Source organism: Saccostrea echinata, unplaced genomic scaffold, assembly GCF_033153115.1.
Source record: "Saccostrea echinata isolate AGI-Se365-2 ecotype Australia unplaced genomic scaffold, CSIRO_AGI_Sech_v1 ptg000009l, whole genome shotgun sequence".
Taxonomy (NCBI): Eukaryota; Metazoa; Mollusca; class Bivalvia; order Ostreida; family Ostreidae; genus Saccostrea; species Saccostrea echinata.
The window spans coordinates 36508885-36525157 of record NW_026889758.1 but is presented as its reverse complement, the minus strand read 5'-3'; the positions used below and the strand labels follow the sequence as shown (position 1 = coordinate 36525157).

The 16273-nt window shown below is 34.3% G+C and overlaps 1 protein-coding gene across 1 annotated transcript; it reads left to right on the top strand.

Moving 5' to 3' along the window:
* Positions 1-200: 200 nt before the first annotated feature.
* LOC133182310 (DNA mismatch repair protein Mlh3-like) lies at positions 201-15929 on the top strand. The gene is made up of 15 exons (XM_061317099.1): positions 201-351; positions 2428-2533; positions 6396-10360; positions 10473-10550; positions 10663-10842; positions 10965-11026; positions 11900-12007; positions 12990-13053; positions 13166-13237; positions 13471-13596; positions 13946-14067; positions 14194-14217; positions 14400-14478; positions 14902-15050; positions 15250-15929. The coding sequence occupies exons 1-15, from the start codon at positions 228-230 to the stop codon at positions 15301-15303; spliced, it is 5313 nt and encodes a 1770-aa protein (XP_061173083.1). The 5' UTR covers positions 201-227; the 3' UTR covers positions 15304-15929.
* Positions 15930-16273: the final 344 nt, after the last annotated feature.

Genomic DNA, 16273 nt, shown 5'->3' with positions numbered 1-16273 from the left:
CACAAATTCTTTAAACAATACAAAATGTGAACTGGGCACATGTATCAGTGTATTGACCAGTATTGACATTTGCATTTGATCTTTACCTTGTTATATGATGTTTTATAACTGTAAATATGCGTTAAGTATAGCATTATGTTGAGCTCTTTCTTCTGCTTTTTAAGATTAGAAAAATGATGCAAGGTGAGGTTACTTAAGTAAGCGTGGTAATTGGTGTTGTGTACACAATGGATGTTAAAAGAGCACTACAACCTCTGTCACCCGACCTGCAGTCCCTCCTTAGGACAGGTGTGGCGTTAACTAGCATGGTACAGTGTATGGAGGAGCTTGTCCTAAACTCAATAGATGCAGGTTAATAAAACTTAATGTTTAAATTAAATATGATGCTTTTTATTTAATCAAATCTGGTGTCTTGAAAACTGAAATAGTTCATTCATTTGAAGTTAAATGCTCATGGGTTGGATTTGGAGTGAGAAAGGTCAGCTAGGATGTAGCTTAGAGTTGTATGATTGATGGTGATCTATCAGTTTTACATAATGTGCACATGCTTGGTGCCAAATATCTCAACTAACCAACTCCATCCTTTGACAGCAAGGAGAAAGAAAGAAATTAGAATTTATCTCCAAATTGTCAGTCTCATTTTACAATGATGATAAAGAATTGTCTTTTCAATGACCATTTTTTCATATATTGAATATAATATTATATCAAACCCATAAGGTGTTTATGACTTTATTTCAACAAAAAATTTACCAATTTTATGACTGTGAGTCTGTGACATAAGCATGATATAAATATTTGAAATCTGAACAAAGATATTTAAGAATCAAAATGCATGTACTTGTCAGTTTTTGGGAGTTGAACTTTTGAACTTATGTTCAATCTCTCTTGGCCAACACAAAAAAAACATGCAATGATTTTGTAGCTCCACTTCCATATGAGCCATTGAATTTAAGTGTACCGTACCTTGCAATCTTATGCTCATATACATGTATACATGTATGCATCTGCTGAAAAAAAACTACAAACCTCATGATATGTTTTCATTCCACATTTTGTAGGAAATAGGTAAAATGGATTATTGAACAATGTACAGGTTAAGATTTTAAGTATTAAAAAGGTTTTTTTAGCTTGCATGGAAATGAGTGTTATGAAACCGTGAACAGTACGAGGGGTGATCAAAAAGTTCGCAAACTATCTCTATATTTTCAAAACCACAATTCAGATCAAAATGAAATTTGGCACAGATGAAGTCATACAGATGTTCTATAAATAGCAAATGTTATGTAGTGTTTTGCTCCATGTTTGTGACGTCACAATGTGAAAATGATATCAATCTGTAGTTGACTTGTTACTAAAAATGATTGACTCAGTAGTACTCGCGCAACGCAAGGCTGTAAAGTTTTACGTGTGTCTTGGAAATTCCTTTGCAGTAGCATATAATGATTTGTACAAAGTTTGTGAAGACAAAAGACTTGCTAGAAGTTCAATCATTAATTGGATCGATTGTTTTAGTGAAGGAAGGGAGATGGTTAAAAATGATGTTTGTTCTGTTGCTCAATGAAAGCAAGCTGGGGAAGAGATGTGTCCTTAGTTGAGCAATTTGTTATAAAAGATTGCCAAGTTACAGTCAGAAAAAATAGTTGAATATCTTAACTATACACTGTAATATAATTATTAAATCCCTAAAATACTGTTTACTTAAGACTTTAAACATATCAGATATGATAAAAAGAAGGCGCCCATACTGTATCCACAATGTATGAACGACGCTTCCAAGACAGAAGACTCGGGTTGTGATGGTGGTCATGCTCATTGTGGGAAAGGATATCCTTATTCACCCATCCTATTGCAGAGATTTTGCCATTTCTGACAAATTCACTGTTCTTGTTATAAAAAATAACTTGCATGGTAAGTAAAATAAGACTCGGAAAAATCTTTTAGCTTCTGTGAACAGAACGCTACGGAGCATGTCACGTGACCGCCTATATCACGCGATTCGGACATGCACAGAACGGTTGCAGATGTGCATTTAAATCGGAGAGGACTACGTCAAATGATAATGAACACTGAAACCTAATTTCATTTCTTTTATGGAAGTAATTCAATTAGTTCGCGACGAGCTTTTTGATCACCCCTCGTATTTTGACCTAATCATAGCACATTTGGTACTGTAAAGACAAGTTCATTACTGATTAGAGGGGTTGAAGGTTAAGACTTATTCCATAACAATCCAGACTCTAAAAATGCATTAATATATTTTTTTGTTGTTGAAATCTCAAAATATCTATGTACATGTTTTTATGAAGTAAACACATGTAATACATAAATTATCAAAACATTGAAAAGTTCAACCTCCAAGAGTGCATTCTGTACTCTAATTGTGTTATTTACTCCTCCGTTGTACACACACGTTTTATTTTGTAGGTGCAACATGCATTGCTGTGAGGGTGGACATGTCACGATTCAAGGTTCAGGTGTTTGACAATGGACATGGAATACAGAAGAATGACTTAGAAACAGTGGCAGAGAGGTCAGCAGTAACATAGCTCCTCAGTTATTTTATTTTAAGTAATGGTTCTTAATTAAAGTATTAAGAGACTACTCATGTTTCATTGAAATCTGCATGGATTGAGTTGTTTTCATTTACCGTAATACCATGCAGAAAGTGCCAGAAATGGAAACAACATGATGATCAATTAGAGAATATTTGTAAGAACATCAAAACTTAAAAGTCAGGTAATATCCAGCTGATGATTTAATCAGTGGTAGACACAGGTGCAAAATGTGTTGGGAATTTCAGCAATGGCAGTCTAATAGGTACAGATGGTACTTGAATATTGGGGGAAAATACAGCAAAAGTGAAAAAAAGTGGATTTCTTCATAACTACACCAAATTACATTTTTATTTATTGTTTAATGAGATGAGCCATGTGTTCAAATAAACTATGTTCAAGATATTTTCATCTTACTTCATAAACTGATACACATATTGGAGATCCAGTGCAACTGAACTTTAATAAGATTTCCAACCTAGACCTCCTGTTTAATCTTCATCTCCCTTAACTTCATTTTGTGTTAACTTAGCTCAGTTAAAGATTTACATCAAACTTAATACACTAATACATATTAGTGAAGCAATTCAACTGTTGTAAATTTTCTGACCTTGACCTTACATTTGATTTTGACCTCACTTTTCCCCAATTTGTGTTATATTCAGTTTTAAAGATACTGTTCCAGCACTGATGCATATTGGTGAGAACAGTTTAATTGTGTCAACATTTTCTGACCTTGATTTCCATGCATTTGACGTAATGATACGTTAATGTGTTTTTTTTAGCTCTACTGGTCAGAGACCAGAAGAGCTTATGCGATAGTAAGGTGTCCGTCGTCCGTCCGTCTGTCTGTCTGTCTGTCTGTCTGTCTGTCCGTCTGTCTGTAAACAATTTTTCAAAACGCTCCTCCTCCTACAGTTTTGGTCCAATTTCAATATAACTTGGCACACAAGTAGACTACACTAAGATACATAATTTAGTGCATCGATTTTTGATTTCGATGGACGGTGTTGCCATGGTTACTAAAAATAGAAATTTCTGTGAAATTCCTTTAAAACGCTACTCCTCCTTCAGTTTTGGTCAGATTTCAATATAACTTGGCACACAAGTAGACTACACTAAGATACATAAATTAGTGCATTGGTTTTTGATTTTGATGGACGGTGTTGCCATGGTTACTAAAAATAGAAATTTCTGTGAAATTCCTTTAAAATGCTACTCCTCCTACAGTTTTGGTCCGATTTCAATATAACTTGGCACACAAGTAGACAACACTAAGATACATAATTTAGTGCATCGGTTTTTGATTTCGAAGGACAGTGTTGCCATGGTTACTAGAAATAGAAATTTCTTTGAAATTCCTTTAAAACGCTACTCCTCCTACAGTTTTGGTCCGATTTCAATATAACTTGGCACACAAGTAGACTACACTAAGATACATAATTTAGTGCATCGGTTTTTGATTTCGATGGACGGTGTTGCCATGGTTACTAGAAATAGAAATTTCTTTGAAATTCCTTTAAAATGCTACTCCTCCTACAGTTTTGGTCCGATTTCAATATAACTTGGCACACAAGTAGACAACACTAAGATACATAATTTAGTGCATCGGTTTTTGATTTCGATGGACGGTGTTGCCATGGTTACTAAAAATATAAATTTCTGTGAAATTCCTTTAAAATGCTACTCCTCCTACAGTTTTGGTCCGATTTCAATATAACTTGGCACACAAGTAGACTACACTAAGATACATAATTTAGTGCATCGGTTTTTGAATTCAATGGACGGTGTTGCCATGGTTACTAAAAATAGAAATTTCTATGAAATTCCTTTAAAACACTACTCCTGCTACAGTTTTAGTCTGCTTTTAATATAATTAGGCATACAAGAAGACTATACTAAGATACATAATTTATTGCATTGGTTTTTGAATTCAATGAACAGTGTTGCCATGGTTACTTAAAATAGAAATTTTTGTGAAATTCCCATTAAACGTTACTCCTCCTACAATTTTGGTCTGATTTCAATCTAATTTGGCACACAGTTAGAATATACTACGATACATAATATGTATTTCTGTTTTTTTTTATTTGGGTGAATGGTGTTGTCATGGTTACTAAAAATAGAAATTTCCCTGAAATACTTTCAAAACGCTACTCCTCCTACAGTTTTCATTTGATTTCAATATAACTTGGCACAGAAGTAGACTACATTAAGATACATAATTCTATTTATTGTTGCATGTTGCAATGTTTCAAATCCAAGTGCTACTTTTCTTTTGTTATACAAACAGACCAGTAGAGCTACAGTCTCATCAGAGACTTCTGGTTTATTTTAAGCAATTTCATATTAAATTGTATCTGTTTATGCAAAGAATTATTAACTTTAAAAACTTTTCTGTGAAGATAATACATGTAGCATGATACATGTATGGTATGTACTTCAAAGATCTTATGTAAATTCACTGCTTACAATGAGAATGAATTTAAAGAAATAAGACATCATCTGTGTGTATAAAGAATTATATATATACCATGCTACAAAAAGCAACAACTGCAAAAATGTCATTCAGTTCTGGATATGAAAAAATATGAACATTTTTCTTGCTTCATTGTATTTTACTACCGGCTTCTAAATCAAGACTAATGAAATAAGGAAAAAGTCTTTTCATGTTGCAATACTGTACAGATATACCAAATCAGATGTGGCATTCATATCCTATATATGGACATATTTCTAGTTTTGATGAAGATTTTATAGATGAAGTTTATATATTTAAACATTAGAGCTATAGGCTATGTCAGTTGTAGAAACCTTTTTAATTTTATGCTAGGGGTTTGGGAGGAGGTTGAAGAAAAATGAACATGAATTTGCCTGTGTTATTTATATAAAATAGAAGTCTGCACCAAAAATTATGAGAAAAAGCCTTCTGCACTTATAGTACGTAGGTAAAGAAATCAATTGCAGATTGTAGCTTTTCTTATGAATATTCTTAAATGTAACTACATACCGTATATACTCGCCTATAAGTCGGTTTTCTGGGAGTTGAACTTTGGTCCAAAACTCTGTGTCCGACTTATAGGCGAGTCATAAAATGATTGGTATTTTAGAGGGTCAATCCCTCTAATATAAGCTTAAAAAATGCAACCGACTTATAGGCGGACCGACTTATAGGCGAGTATATACGGTACATGCAATCTCATTGCAGAAATGCATGGATAAAGTGTCACATACATGTATTACTGTTTCATTATCAAAAATACTTTTAAATGTTAAAAATACTTTTAATTGTAAATGTCTATATCCTCATTTTGTTGTACATGCATAGAAAGACATCTGCTTCAAAAATTGTTTATATTTCATTAACTCAAATGGTCTAAAATTATTTATGATGCTACACTACAAAAAAAGTGGTGCTGATTCAAATTGTGCATAAAAATATAGTTTGATATCATAATAATTACTGGGTAAATATCTTTGCAGATCGAATAGCAGAGCCATGAAAAGTTATTGATAGGCCAGTTTCCCCATGTAATGTACTTTTAAGTTTGTTTAAATCATGGCTCATAGGGGCCAGAGTTTTACATATGAACCCAGGAATATATAAGGGGAAAAAATCTTTAAAAATGTTCGTCTGAAGAACAGCAGAGTTAAGTTGTTGGGGCCAATAGGCCCTCCTGCCCATAATACCATTGCACCATTAATTATTATTATTATTTTTTTTTTTGGTAAATTATTTTAGCTACACTATTGACTGATCAAAAGCATTAAAGTGAATGAGGGAAATTTGTGAAAGTAGAACACCCAATTTTCAACAATTTTTTTAAAAATATTTGGCAGGTATTACACAAGTAAGTGCCATACAGTCAGTGACCTGGACAACTTGTGTTACTTTGGATACCGTGGAGAGGCAGTGGCAAGTCTGAGAGAAATATCAGCTGTGTTAGAGATTGTCTCAAGAACCAAAGTTTCCCAAGTATCCTACTGCAAGTTATTCCAAAATGGAAGCCCATTGCCTGTAATAGAATCCACAGTGCCTCGCCCTAGTGTGGGAACAACTATAACAGCTCATGACTTGTTTTACAACCTTCCTGTCAGACAGAAACATATAAACCAGAATCTGGAATTGGAAAAGATCAGGCAAAAGTTGGAGGCCATTGCTCTAGTTCAGTCCAGTATCTCTCTCAGCTTGAGAAATGACTGTACAGGACAAGTTATTCTACAGACTCGCAAGACTAATTCCTTGCTGAACACATTCACCCGTTTGTTTGGGGCTGCAAAATCAAGGTGTCTTTGTGAATTGAAAGCTGAGAATGAGTATTTTAAGATTCATGCTTATTTTGGCAAAGAAGGTAGTTCAAGGAAAGACCATCAGTTTGTCTATGTGAACAAACGAGTGGTCTTAAAGACAGATGTCAGCAAGTTGGTCAGTAATTTAATGGGCAAGTCTCTCATTGTGAAAACCAAGACTCCCTATGCCAAAGCCTTACTTGAAGATAGCCCTACAAAACATGTTGACAGATATCCAATATTTGTTATCCTCATTGAATGCGGTCTCACGGAATATGACATTACATTTGAACCAGCCAAGACCCTTGTTCAGTTCAAGCATTGGGAATCCTTAAGAGAAAGTATAGAGAAACTTGTCCAGTCATTTCTTGTGAAAGAAAACTTAAATCTAGCCAAGGACCCTGTAAGTCCAAAGGATAACTCAAGTGAGAAAGAAGTGTTTGAAGAATCACCAGACATATCTTTGGTCGATACTAGTGATATAGATAGAGATATTCACACAAATAAAATTCATGCTGGAATGTCATCCAAGCTGGTAAGAAGAAAAAAAGATTTTTATCATGAAGAGAACATTGGGATTAATAGTAACTCTTCCTCTATGGATACTCATGAAGATAATGATGATGCTTCCATTTCTTTTACAAACCATAAAGGTGATTCCGTTGAGGAGGATGTTGAAGCATCTCAGGCTGTCTCTTTGCAAACTAATACTCAAGGATGTTCTGGTGTTGAAAATTCCATTGTAGATGTTGAGGAAGGGAAATGCTTAGTGACCTCTGAAATTGAAAATGGTGATAAGTATGAAAAAGCTGAAGCACAATGTGATAAGAATGGACAAAATGGTGTAGTTGTGAATTTTAAAACACCTTCAAATATCAATGCAGAGAGAAAGGATCCTCCTAGAATTCATCCAAGAAAAGTGCCAGAGAGTCAATTAGAAGATGATTTAGAAGATAACTCACAAGATTTTGATGAGGAAGATCCTTTTCAATTTAAGATGACTGATTCCGTTGCTGAAGGTGAAGTCCCTGATACTAACACAAGGAAAAATTATATTTGTATATCAACTCCACATATCAGTCCAGGTGGAAACTCCACACTGTCAGCATTCAGGAAAAGTCTTCTCAGTTCAAGGAATGGTGGAAGTGGAAGAATAGAAAAAATGTCCTTGACAGAAAAACTAAGACAAAGAAAGAGCAAGGAAAAAAGCTCTGCAAGAAAACCTCATGAAAAAAATGTGAGACATTCTAGCGTAACAGGCATCTCTGATCATGTTCCTGAAAAAAACTGTTCATCAAGGACCAGGACTTCTCTTTCATCCTTTAGAAAATATTTACCTCAGAACCAGTCATCAACAGTGCATGACACTTCTGTGTCAGATCCTACAAAAGATACCAGTTGTATTAATCATCAACATACTGGAGACAAGCACACAGAGACAGTCCATATCAACATCTCAAAGAATGATAACAAAAAAGCTCAATACCAGGAAAATGCAAGACAAAGGCACTGTCTTGGATCATCTGTTGAAAAACAGGAAAGTAGCTGGGAAAATCAGAAAAGTGCCATCAGCACTGCATGTCACTGTTATGACAGTGATATGGAAAAATGTGAGACACATGCAAATGGAAATATGCTTTACAGCACTACAGGCAAGTCATTGTGCTCAAATAATGTTGATCTCTGTGGTGACGGCAGTGCTATTAATCCCAGTCAAAGAATGGTAGAAGATGTTCATATGTTGATTCCAATATCACAGTCTGATCTCATATTCAGTGGTAATGAGACAACTGGAGGCTTAGATGTACACACAAGGACATCTGGAGGCTTAGATGTACATACAAGGAAAAGATTAAATACTGACATGGCAAAAACAACAGCATCGAAAATGTCCAGAATGATTCAAAATAGTGTAGTGTTCGATTCAGTAAAGTGTGCAAACAATGGCATTTCTTTAGATAGACTTGATTCTAGTCAGCCAAAGGATAAGTGTTTCTCCATGTACTCTGATCTGGAGGACTTGACTATACCTGTTTCTTTGCAAAAGGGATTTCAGTTAAAAAATGATGGTGGACCATCTGCTGAGAAAGAACACAGCAAAAGTGGCGAGGAAGGGAAACTAGTTTCTACTTCTTGCTTGTCGCAGATAATTCCAGATTCCTGTGAAACACAAACAGAAAAAGAAAGAGATTTTGAACATGCATCCAAAAATTGTAAACCTAGAAATGAGTTTGAAGACTTTGAAATTTGGCCTCCAAGAAACAATTTATTGAAATCATCACACAACCAAGGTGTGTCTGATGAGAAAAAAGAAGAGTCATTCTCACAGTTGCAATCTAATTCTAATATTCACTTGAAGGATCCATTTATTATGGATATTAATGATTATCAGGAACGTATTCAAAATAGTTCAGAGAAAGCATCAAAAGATTCACACTGTTTATTTGATGTTACACATAAAACTGAAAATGCTCCAGTTAAAAACATGTTGGATTTAGAGTGCAATCTATTTTGTGATGAAACGCTTGCAGACCTAGAGACTTCAACAAGGAGGGTGAAGGATAACAGAGAGCTTACACAGCATGAACCAGAAATGGAACATTTCTGGCATTTTGATGATTCTCAAGAATTTATTCCTACAAACTTGACATTTGATTCAGATTTTTCAAAAGAAATTCAGGAACCTAGTAGGAGAAAATTAAATCTCTCATTAGTGGATTCCATAGGATTTAGTTTCTCTTCAGTTAGTGGCAACAGAAGTGGAGAAAATACTCCAAACACTCCTAACTCTGAACTTACCATTCCAAAATTTGAACAAAGAACTTGCTGTTCCCCCACAGGATCAGAAGGATTTTCTCCTAATCTAAATCCAGATGAAGAACTTATTTCAACTGAATCCACTTCATCTAGGGATTATCCAAAGACAGAGGATGAAGGAATTGAACAGAAACACATCCATTCTGAAAGCCAGGAGAGTTTTACTCTGTCCAGGGTCTTGGGAGAAGAGACTGAAAAAACAGAAAACTGTGATGAATCTCAATGCAGCTTTGAAAGTGAAGAGTTTTCCAAGTGGTTTTCACTAGGATCAAACTGTTCTTCATGTGAGGAAAATTCTAGAGCACAAAGTGATGATTTTGTGAGTGTACCAAATGCCTCTTTGTCACAAACACAGTGTGTCGAGAATTCTTCTTTACTCCAGCAGCAAAATGTGAATGAAAACTGTGACACAGATCTGCAAGAGAAAGATAATGTGACTCGACAGAGTGAGTACAGTGTTACTGTAAACAATAATGAAAAGAATTTGGAATCCAAAGATGAAGAGAAATCAAATGATAAGTCTGGTGAGAATTTATCATCAGCAGCACATGGTTCTCTGTGTCCTTCTGAATGTGTTGACACAAGTCCTTGGTCAGAAGTAGCAGATGGTGATCTCTTGAACATAGATCTGGGCAATGAGAAACTTACAGGAGCTGAATTGCAAAAGACTTGGATCAAAATAACAGATCAGAAGACAGGTATTAAAAGACTTATAATCACCTGCATTATCAATTTTCTTGTATTATTGCATTGCTGCATAATTTTTTGTTGTTTAATTGTTTGAGGTGCATATATTTCTTTTTTTTTAAGGTAAGGATATTTTTGTAAACCAAAATACAGGTAACACAGTTACAGATGAAAATCTGATTCCAGATGAAGACAAGCAAGGTATGTTATACTGTCAAAGTAAATAACATTTCTTCATTTTCAGTCAACAGTTTTACATTTTTTAAAACTCGTTGAAACTAGGTAAAGAACCCACAGTTATATTATTTTGCAGATGACAGGAGTGAAGAGACAGAGCAGGCATCACAGTGCAGAAGACCAGTGAAAAAGGTGACTGCCAGCAGTCCCTCCACAGCTTCATCGATCAGGACCATGATTGAGGAACACTTTGATGCTGATGATGAGATGTTGTCAATCAAGTGGAAAGATAAAGGACTAATGGAAAGCTTCAAAGGTGATCAGCACTTCAGTTGTCCTTCTTGACACTCAGAGACTGTTGTTATCTCTTACGCTCTCAACATTTATCTAATACATGTATATTCAATGTTTGTAATTTCAATGCATTTGATCTTGTAGGGAGAAGTGTTGCAGACCTGTTCAAGGAATGGGAAAACCCAGTGTTTCCTAGACCAGATCTGGTAACATATGTAAAGCTTTTAGTATATCCTTGCCATTTGAATGGTTGGGACATTGTTTTGTGCATCATTCAGCTTTTTTTTTTTTGAGGAGTAGTTGATTTTTTTTTATTATACCCCCGCTCCGAAGGGGAGGGGGTATACTGTTTTACCCTTGTGTGTCTGTCTGTCTAGCTATCTGTCTGTCTGTCCGTAACAAATTTTTTGTCACAGTTTTCTCAGCAACTGCTCATCGCAGATGCTTGAAATTTTAGCACACACTTTGTTGAGGCATGCCATATGGTGGGATTAATTTTTGTACGAATCCAAACTCAACTTCCTGTTTATCCGTGCGTCTGTCTTTACCATACATAACAAATTTTGGTCACAGTTTTCTCAGCAACTACTGATTGTAGATGCTTGAAATTTTAGCACATTTTTTGTTTAGGCATGCCATATGGTGGGATTCATTTTTGTACGAATCCGATGTCAACTTCCTGTTTGTCTGTGCGTCTGTCCGTACCATACATAAAAATTTTGGTTGCAGTTTTCTCAGCAACTACTGATTGCAGATGCTTGAAATTTTAGCACTTTCTTTGTTTAGGCATGCCATATGGAGGGATTCATTTTGTAGGAGTCTGATGTCAACTTCTTGTTTATCCTTGTGTCTGTCCATAACTGGACCTGTGTACATTCACATTAAAGTGGGGGTATTACTAGTGAGCATTGGCTCACAGACTTCTTGTTTGATATTGTTGACGGTATTATTAATATGCAATGTTTGAATTACACTGTAATTGCTTGCTAATATGCCAACCAGATTGAATTGGTGGCTTGATAAGTGCCATTCAAAATGCAGTTACAATTTAGTTTTGTGTAATAGAGTTATTCTTGTAGGAGGTACTAAATGCTGAGACACAAAAGGAAAGAACGTACGGAGCCAGCAAGGCCCAGAGGTCACTCAATCCGTGTACATTTACAAAGGACATGCTAAAAGATGTAGAGGTCAGTTTGAATATTTTTTTTATATAAAATTTACATTTTAATTAAAAGGAATCCCGCTGTTCTCTTTGTCCTTGGGATTCAGAGACTTCAGTTTTCTGTACTTATACATTTTATTTTGAGTGTGTGGGTGGAAATGGGGGTTTACACCAATAATAATTCAAAGTCTAATGTTGATGTGCTTATGTGCTTGAAAATATATGCACTTACTATGTGATATTTACATCCACTGAATATTTTCTCCTTTATTTCTTCAAAAAATAAATTTCTGTTAATCATTTGATCAACTCTAAACTATAGTTAGATTGGATTTTATAAAGTGTATGTGTATGACAAAATCTTTTAAGAAGTGGGCTCTTCTATCAAAGTAACATGAGGAACAATAATACATTATATTTACATTTGCTGTGATTTTCTACTAAGCCAACTGTGAAATTGATTTGAAAGTCATTTTTGTGTATACTCACGCATAAGAATGTACACGGTGAAACTTGCGCTAAAGTAACATTACAATGAGGCTACAGAGACGTTAATAAAAATGTAACAATATAGGGCAGCAAGAAATTCAAATATTGAGTATATTATTGGTAATTTTAAACTTGTAAAATGTAAATATAAGGAATGTTTTTCAGTTTAGTGTGAATTATTGGTGTGTAAATCACACAGACTTGCACGTAGGCATATTTTTCATGAAGCGCTAGCGCGTTTTGCGACAAGTCTGTGCGATTTACACACCAATAACTCATATAAAACTTAAAAACATTTCTTAAATATACTTTCACCCTCTTTATATGAATATTTTCTACAGATATAAATAGGAGGATTAACAGCTGCAACAATTGCATAAACAAAATTACATAACCCACTTACATGGGTTACTGTATGTACATGTATTTTTTCTGCAATATCACAACCATTAAATTCTCTAATAACAAATAATAAAAGCATTTTATTGTTTAAATGATATATTACGATGATTATACAGGTATTGGGTCAAATGGATAACAAGTTCATCATCTGTGTTCTGAAAACAGAAAATCAGTTTAAAGGTAAGAGCTGATCCATTCCAAGGAAGATTTTTTTTTATAAAATTTTTTTTATTGATACTTTATAAAGTTGAAAGTAGACCATATCTCTCACAAGAGATGATGTTGTTTGTAGGGTCTGGATTATTAGTGGTGTTTGATCAACATGCTGCCCACGAGAGAGTTAGACTAGAACAACTTACTAAAGGTACATGTGTTTTTTAATTGTTCATCCATGTAGTTCACAATTAATTTCACTCTCTTATTACCATAGTTTTGATATACATTTTAAAATTCTGATTGAGAATGTTTGAAAAATTTTTAATGTGTTTTACTAAAAAAAAAATTACCTTGCCATTCATAATAATTATTGTCTGAATGTATTTAAAGTTATTGTAACATTGAAATCATGTTAATGCCTGTACATGTTTGATGCCGTAGATTGCTATGAAAGTGATGAAGGGAGACAATTCAAGTCTTGTCTCTTGAGTTCTGAGGAGGAACTTAAATTGACTGAGGAGGATGTTAGAGTCATGGAGGCCTTTAGAGGGGAATTCCAAAGAATTGGTGAGTTCAGTATTTGTTGAGTGTAAATAAAGAGTGTTCTTGATCTCTTTATATTTCTACTAACATTTGCTGCAAAAATTTATTGCAATATAAAGTTTTTTAAGCTTGCTATGTACCAAAGATTGCATGTTTGGGACATTCTGTTCTTGGTTTCTCTGTCATACTTTTTGTGTGTCCACATCTTAATTATAAATCTTGGTAATAACTTTTGAACAATACAAGTTATGCACATGTCTACCATTAATGTTGACAATTGAAGATCAAGATCAAAGTTTATGTTATTTGAATTCAGAAAAATTTGAACAATGTTTGGGGCATTGTGTTTCATAAATCTGTGTTTTTTTCAAAGGAATTTGTTTCTCCAAAAGCAAGCTCTCCAGACATTCAGTATTGATAAAGGAAATTCCATCTTGTATCACGAAAAAAGAAGAAAAACAGAGAGAAGGCATTGTCATCTTAAATATTCTCAAGGTAGGTAGTCACTGGCAAAAAAATGTTAAATTGAGGATAAAATATGTAATTGAGGTGTCTTCAATGAGATACACTTTTTGTCAAAAACTATTTATAAACCAATGTTTTTCTTTTCTTTTTTTATAGAATACCATCACAGAACATGTACAGGTAAGGCTCCTTACTCTGAATTATTCAAAAGGCCTAGACATATATATGCATTCACATGATACAACATTCTAGAGGTATAAGCAAGTAATTTACAACTGATAAAGCAGGATAACAGTCAAGACTTGAAAAGAATATTTGCTAAAGCCATCTTCATATGTTCAATCAACTTTTTTTTCTTTCAGTTTTTAAAGTCAACTAAAGGTGCCAAAGATCACATGCCATTGACAATTCATAAACTGCTATGTGGTTTGGCTTGCAGAGGTCTGTTCTCACAAATTATTCATGTTGTTCATTATCTGTGGAAAATTTTATGGGAAAGTTTTCCTTTAATTTATGAAAGGCAAATACTCAGAGCCTCTTCCATTATATAGTAGAAACATTATACAGTCAGACCTTCTTATCTTGAACTCGAAGGGACTGAGAAAATACTTCGAGATAACTGAGGATTTGAGATATCCAGGGTAAAATAGATAAGGAATAAGCAGTTGGGACTTCAAAATGACTTCGACATATCCATGGTATTCGAGATATCGGTGTTTGAGATACCAAAGTTAACTGTATATTGAAAAATAGATATATGAATATCTTTCAAATATGTAATAAATACTCGAAGCACTTGTCATTGGTTAGTTTCCATTACCTATACAGCAGCACATTTGTATCAGTTATGTTGTTTAATTGTAGGGGCTATCAAGTTCGGTGACCCTCTTTCTAAGGAGGAATGTATGAACCTTTTAGTGTCCTTAGCCCAGTGCCACCTCCCATTCCAGTGTGCTCATGGTCGTCCATCTGTCATGCCGCTGATTTCAACAGACAAACTCATCAATAAATATGTAATATAACAGAAACTCATCAAGAAATAATTAATATATGAATATACATATACTTGCAAGAAAATCATTTTTTTTTTTTTTACAGGCAAGGTGCCTATATAAAAAGTAACCTTTGTGGCTAAATTAGATTATTTTACAAAGTTTTGAAGCAATTATGATGCAGTACAGGGATATAATCTTACTCCTTTTTATTTTGCAGACTCCCAGAAAACCTAACCTGTGGAAAATAGCAAAGAAAGTGCAGCACAAGTAACTTAATTAAGATATTAATATTTGCAAGTTTGATATTAGAAACTTGTTTTATGTTACATATTGTGTTTGGGAAGTCAGTTTCTGTATATTTCTCAACCTTACATATGCTTGAAATAGTACCTTTTGTTATAACATGGCAATAGAAATATGAGGAGTAGACTTGTCCAGAAGAAAAGGAAAGCAGTGTGTAGTCTTGATTGTGCAGGGTTTTTTTTGTGTGTGTGAATGTGTGTGCGAAACAGTAGTATTGAAACAGGGGTATTGAAGTACTTTAAGCTCAGTAACAACTTGGCATAAATTTTATTACAAAGATGACCACTTAATCATCTTAAAGGTGACTTGCGGCTGAATTCATAGTACATTGTTACCCCGGTAAATGTTTTTTACTAGATGCACTGCAGTTGTGTCCCTTTAAGGCAGTCAACATTTTCTTGCTTATGTATAGGCATTCCCATCTTTTAGACAGAGGTATTTTGGTCTGTCTGTCCTTTTGTTTGTCTCTCCACCCATCTGTGGACAATTCATTTCTTCACACTTTCATTTGGATAGAGGTGGATAGAGGTAGGAAATTTAGATTTGCCATTTGATCTTATAATGATGAAGTATGTACATTAAAAATTCAAGTTTTAAAGGACTTATCGCATGTTTCTAAATTATTTGAAATTAAAAGCGTAAAACGTTCCTTATGACCACAGTTTATAAATTTTGTGTTTTTACTGCGAATAAACCGCGGTAATTAACCAATTATTGACTCAAATGAAAACCTCTGAATTAAAAATCTAAGTTAATTAGATAGCGATCACGTGACCCTGTGACGTAAAAGGCGACAATGGCTGATCAGCTCTTCACGTTTAGCTTACTAAAATATATGCGATACAACCTGAATTTTCTGCATTATGGACGACCAAATCACTGATTTTATCGATATGAAATTGAAAATCCAACCTTATATTTTAGAATTGTCAGCAAGA